This window comes from Cydia amplana, chromosome 5 (assembly GCF_948474715.1).
Source record: "Cydia amplana chromosome 5, ilCydAmpl1.1, whole genome shotgun sequence".
NCBI classification, from domain to species: Eukaryota; Metazoa; Arthropoda; class Insecta; order Lepidoptera; family Tortricidae; genus Cydia; species Cydia amplana.
Genome location: NC_086073.1, coordinates 11,382,553 through 11,388,291, shown reverse-complemented (window position 1 = coordinate 11,388,291; position 5,739 = coordinate 11,382,553). Strand labels below are relative to the sequence as shown.

Genomic DNA, 5,739 nt, shown 5'->3' with positions numbered 1-5,739 from the left:
TACCTAATGGCTATGTGCACGACATGGACGCCTCAAGATGCGCTTTTCGGAATCCTTTAATACACAGTAGACAGACAGACAGACTTTTAATAGACAGTAGGCTTTTAACAGATTTGGTCATACATATGTATTTGGTAAAAACAATGTCTTAGTAAGTTCGCCTTGAACTACTAATTTTAGTAAATCATGATAAGTACCTACCTAGCCACTTTTAAAATGCTAATTCATCGCCGAATTAAATAGCGTAAGTGTGGTGTAAACGACCTTGCCTAACAGACAGGGTACCTCCTCGGTAAATTAGGTCCTGGTGCTTGGTGCAATATGGCCTTAACTTTAACTCATTTGGGCTTATCTAAATATGTCATCAAAATGACAAATACCAAGCAAGTAAGTATTCCCACAACTTCGTAAAAGATTGTCCTTTAAAAATTTTAAAATCAAGGCAGAGGTTGGCAACTTAATCGGTAAGTAATTTATTTTTAATCTCACAAAGGGTGATATTAGGAGCGGGAGTTATAGCTTAGGTACTTTATTCGCTCGGGACTTATGTTTTTATTATTGTCACTAAGTCATATGAACCAAGAAGGTTATAAGCCTAAATTTGCTAGCCAAAAACCAAGCTTACGTTATTAAATTTTGATAGACTGGCGTGATATCGCCGCCGTACTCAAGGGATTAAAATTAAGCTAAAAATTAGGATTACCTATAACAATGTTGACGTTTCTTTTTTCATTACTTTTGTTTATGTTTAATAGTTAACTTTGAAATATTTATTAATAATTCAAATGTATTGCTTTATAAAATGTTTTTTATCTTTGATGTATACCGAATAGTATCCTTTCTTTACAATGAACAAATGTCGAGCGTTATCTGTTATTTTACCGTAAATTATTTACATTCATTCCATTTATAACTTTTTTGTGTGATGAAAAACATGGTGTGTAACACGGGCGAAGGGTCATAAATCCTCATTGCGTCGGAGGTGAGGTGTATCTTCCTTATTGCACAATGTATGTACATTACATTGTGTAGGTACTATAACATATACTTAAAGTAACTGAATCCTGTTATAAAAGTTTAGACTGGACAATTGTTCGAAAGATACAGAATTACACATAAAGGGACGGACTCACGAATCTACATATTTTGTTGTGTGAATGTTTTGTTATATTATTATATAACACATTAATTATTTGTCCTGGAAAAAAATATAACTTCGATTTGCCCACCTAACATAATATATCACATAGCGGCTATGTCATAGCCTATAAGAATGATAATTTTAAAGTAGCAAGTAAGATTGATAATGTCATTCGATGTGTGGGTATTGTTAAATGTTCTTGTGTTAAATTTATTTTAGAGTTTCAGAATTATATAATTAATAATAATGGTTAATATTAATACTTATAATAAATTTGATGTTATTAGTTTTATAATAATAGCATTTTTTTTACTTCACAATTCCAATTTAAATACAGTAAAATATCACAATAATCAAGTAATTTAAGAGAGGTAGTAGGCTTTAAACATTTTTCTAGTGTCAATTTAACTTGGTCAAATATTACAAGGAAGGGTACCCAACTGTCCGGCACCGATGTTGTTAAATGTTCTGTGTTAAATTTATTTTAGAGTTTCAGAATTATATAATAAATAGGTAATAATAATGTTTAATGTAATAAATTTGATGTAATTAGTTGCATAATAATAGCATTTTTTTACTTCACAATTCCAATTTAAATACAGTAAAATATCACAATAATAAAGTAATTTAAGAGAGGTACTGGCTTGAAACATTTTTCTAGTGTCAATTTAACTTGGTCAAATCAAATATTATAAGGAAGGGTACCCAACTGTCCGGCATCAATGTTGTTAAATGTTCTTGTGTTCAATTTTTTATTTTAGAGTTTCAGAATTATATTAGTATTAGTTTACGGCCTCCGTAGCCTAGTCGGTAGTGACCCTGCCTACGAAGCTGGAGGTCCCGGGTTTGAATCCCGGTAAGGGCATTTATTTGTGTGTTCATCACAAATATTTGTTCCTTAGTTATGGATGTTTTCTATGTATTTAAGTACTTATATGTATCTATATATTATATATATCGTCGTCTAGTACCCACAACACAAGCCTTATGAGCTTACCGTGGGACTAGGTCGGTTTGTGTAAGATTGTCCCATAATATTTATTATTATTTATTTATATAATGAATAGGTAATAATAATGGTTAATGTAATAAATTTGATGTAATTAGTTGCATAATAATAGCATTTTTTTTACTTCACAATTCTAATCTAAATACAGTAAAATATCACAATAATAAAGTAATTTAAGAAAGGTACTGGCTTGAAACATTTTTCTAGTGTCAATTTAACTTGGTCAAATACTTACAAGGAAGGGTACATAACTGTCCGGCACCGATTTGATTTATTTTTTTATATATGTTTTTTCAGCTGCTCAAAGTCAACCTACTGGGAGAAATTGGCCTCCAAAGTACTGAAAAGTGACAATACCTACCCACTAACGAGTTTGTAAGTAACTCTTTCTGTAAAGAGTTTTGTTCAAGCAAATGCTATTTCTGAGAAAGGGATAGTAGTCAGTAAAATAAGTGAAATATCTGAAGCTATTTTCCATAATTTCAATGCCAAAATCCTTATATAGTTTCCCACTTCCACGTTAAACATGGTATAAAATTAAATACAAATCGGTCAAAAAATCAACATTGATTGAGCGGGCTGAGCTTATTGCCAACCGTCTAAAAACGGCGATCTCCTACCAACTAATACCTAATGCAGTGTAGAATGCGGATCATTACGACATTTAACGCCACTTGCACCATCCCACTAACCCAGGGTTAACGGGCTAAACCGTTAACCCAGTGTCAAACGGTACTCCATGGTAACTCCAGGTTTTACCGGTTAACTCCGGGTTAGTGAATGGTGCAAGCGGCCCTTAAGAGGTTAAGTTAAAGTAAAGTTGATGCGATGTTTTTGATTTTTTTTTACCTAAGCTTAATTGAACACAATACGTTTTACTCGTCTATAAATTACATGTAGCTAGAACTGTGGTACAGTCAGCAGCAATAGTTGCTAAGCGGGCGAGGTGTTCAAAATTACCTTGACGCGCTCTTATTCTAGATCTTAACAATAAAGTCGCGTCAAGATCGTTTTGAACGCCTCCCCCGGCGCTTAGCAACTATTGCTGCTGACTATACCTACACATTATTAAATTATACAACGGGACTTTACCTCCGACGTTTCGAGGACGGCGTTGTCCCCGTGGTCTCGGAGAAGACTTCACACAACTAAACTTCTTTCTTCTTAAAACTTAAATATGCGATTAAGTCCCGTTGTATAATTTAATGTGTAAAAATCGTGAAAGTTTAAATCAGTGTATGGTACACATTTAATTAACATTTCTGGTCACAATCATATTTAATGTATAACACTTACACATGTAGCAACAATTATTATTAAATTACACAACATACAAAACAACACTCACAGCAAAACAACATATCGACCTGACTTAAAAAACTGATCTGTGGGAATTATTCATCGCCCTATGAAAAACATTAATTGATTGGCGTTACTAGGTACCTATTTTCTATGATAGGGTTTAACTGCTTTATATTGGTACCGTTTTGATTCGTCATAATTAAGCCCTTCGTCGCCTGCATATGAATGATGACCCGCGTTGGGAGCGCCGTAAGAGTTGCCTAAAGCGCCTTGGTAATAGTCATTTCCGACCGCCGACACATGCTGATTGTTTCCATAGTTGAATCCGTCCCCTACGTGTGTGTGTTCTGTTAATGGTGCGAACGAGTGGTCGTGTCCCGAAGGCGCGTCGTAGGCCGGGGCTTGTTCCGCTTGGTAATCATCATTGGGTTTCGCTTCGCCAGTTTGCTCATGATGCGGCCTGAGTTCTACGGTCCTCTCCTTAGGCAGCTGAATAACATGCGGCACTTGCACGGGATACGGTTTATTGACATGCACTGGGTACGGCACTTTCTCTATCACCTTCACCGGGTATGGCACTGGAATCTTTACCGCGATCGTTTTGGTTATCTTTATTACTTTGACAGGCGTTTCGTGGGTTTCCGTGTATTCTCCCAAGTCCTGTAGTTCTGTTTCGTAGTTTTCCACTGGGATTATATGGCTGTGCTGAGAGGCGAAGGTGTAGTATGTGCAACACAGTAGAATTAAAAGTTTCTGAAAGAAAGGAATGTTTATGATAGGTAACTATTTATCTTTTATTCCTAAATGTGTCAAGAGCGCGAAAGCTTCTAAACGTAGCTTCTAAACAAGCAACCTAATCGCAGAGGTAACTTCTGATTCAAAGCAAAACAAATGAGGTAGATATGTGTTGGAATAAGATCGAATTATTTTTTGCCAAGTTTAAGTATAAGAAGCTTGTAAAGCATCTAGGTCGGCATTTCCCAAACTATGGGTTGCGCGCTAAATTTGAATGGGCTCTGAAACATATATATAACGCCATGCCGACCGATCAGGTTAACAGCCGGTACTAATAATATGTTATGCGCCCTATTTAAGACTGGAAAGAGGTGGGTCCCGAATTTGGTAGTTTTTGTTACTTTGGGAACTACAAAAAGGCAGTGCTTAGTTGCTCCCCACTGGGTAAATTTGCTCCAACAATTCATATATATACCTATATATCAGAAGCTCAGTGTTACAACACAGTGTATATGTATGCACATGCTACTCTATAATTATAATAATTTAAAAAAAATATTTTGAATTTCGCAGGTATTTTAGAGCAAATAAGAGGCACATTTTACGGTACCTACCTACCTATATTGACTGATAACTTCTTTAATTAGGTATATTCTTGAGGTGTAGATACTAACCTCATTCAAAATGCTTATAATCTTATATATAATGTATATTACACATGGAACTTGACTAGTCTGTCATTAAACGATGATATTACATTACAGTAAGTTTAAATAATATACTAACCGTCATTTTGACTCTTCGCAAGCGTACGTCCTAGCTCCTCCGAAACTGCAGAGTGGCAATAAAAGTAATGATTGGCTTATATATTGGCGCGTTCTCCGTGGCGAGCGGCGGACTGCAGCGGCTGCGTCTACTTTCTTCGGCGGGCACTTATTGCTAGTTCCGCAGCGCCGATCGCGGCGCGGTGCACTCATTGTCGCAACTTCCTCGCGCAATTCATAATATCTTTCTTAATTTATTATGTAACGTTAGGTAGTTTATTTTGCTCTAGTTAGACAGGTTTCGTACCATATAAGGCATACTTTGATCATTTGTAGTAAAAGTGCGAACTTTTATCTTTGGTCGTTTACTAAGTCATTCTCCATGCTGCTCAGTAAATAGTAGAATCGTTCTCGACGCTTTTGCCTCTTCCCGCGGCAAGACTTATTTAGGTAGGTATGTAGGTGTTGAAGTTCGTAATGAAGATGTCATGGCATTCAATTACCGCAGGTTAAAACTTATAATTCGACACCTGGAACATGGTCACTAAAGGTGACTAATTGGTATTCAAGGAAGTCCACAAGAAATAAATACTTGCGGCTTCCAACGCGGCTTGCGGGTCACCGCGTATCAGGATTAGCCAACTAAACCCGAGTTAACAAATGTTTTAGTGCAGCAGGCTATTAGGTAGGGATCCTGGGGTTGCATAACGGCCGGTAGCGATAAAGTTGCCCGGATCAGTCATCCACACTAAGACGACGGAAGAACACCGCCCCACAAGGATGGAGCG

The 5,739-nt window shown here is 36.4% G+C and overlaps 1 protein-coding gene across 1 annotated transcript; it reads right to left on the bottom strand.

Moving 5' to 3' along the window:
• Positions 1-3,593: 3,593 nt before the first annotated feature.
• On the bottom strand, positions 3,594-4,979 carry LOC134648182 (uncharacterized). The gene is made up of 2 exons (XM_063502665.1): positions 4,974-4,979; positions 3,594-4,235 (listed from the first exon to the last, which is right to left on the bottom strand). Exons 1-2 carry the CDS (start codon positions 4,977-4,979, stop codon positions 3,594-3,596), a joined length of 648 nt encoding a protein of 215 aa, XP_063358735.1.
• Between the last annotated feature and the right edge of the window lie 760 nt (positions 4,980-5,739).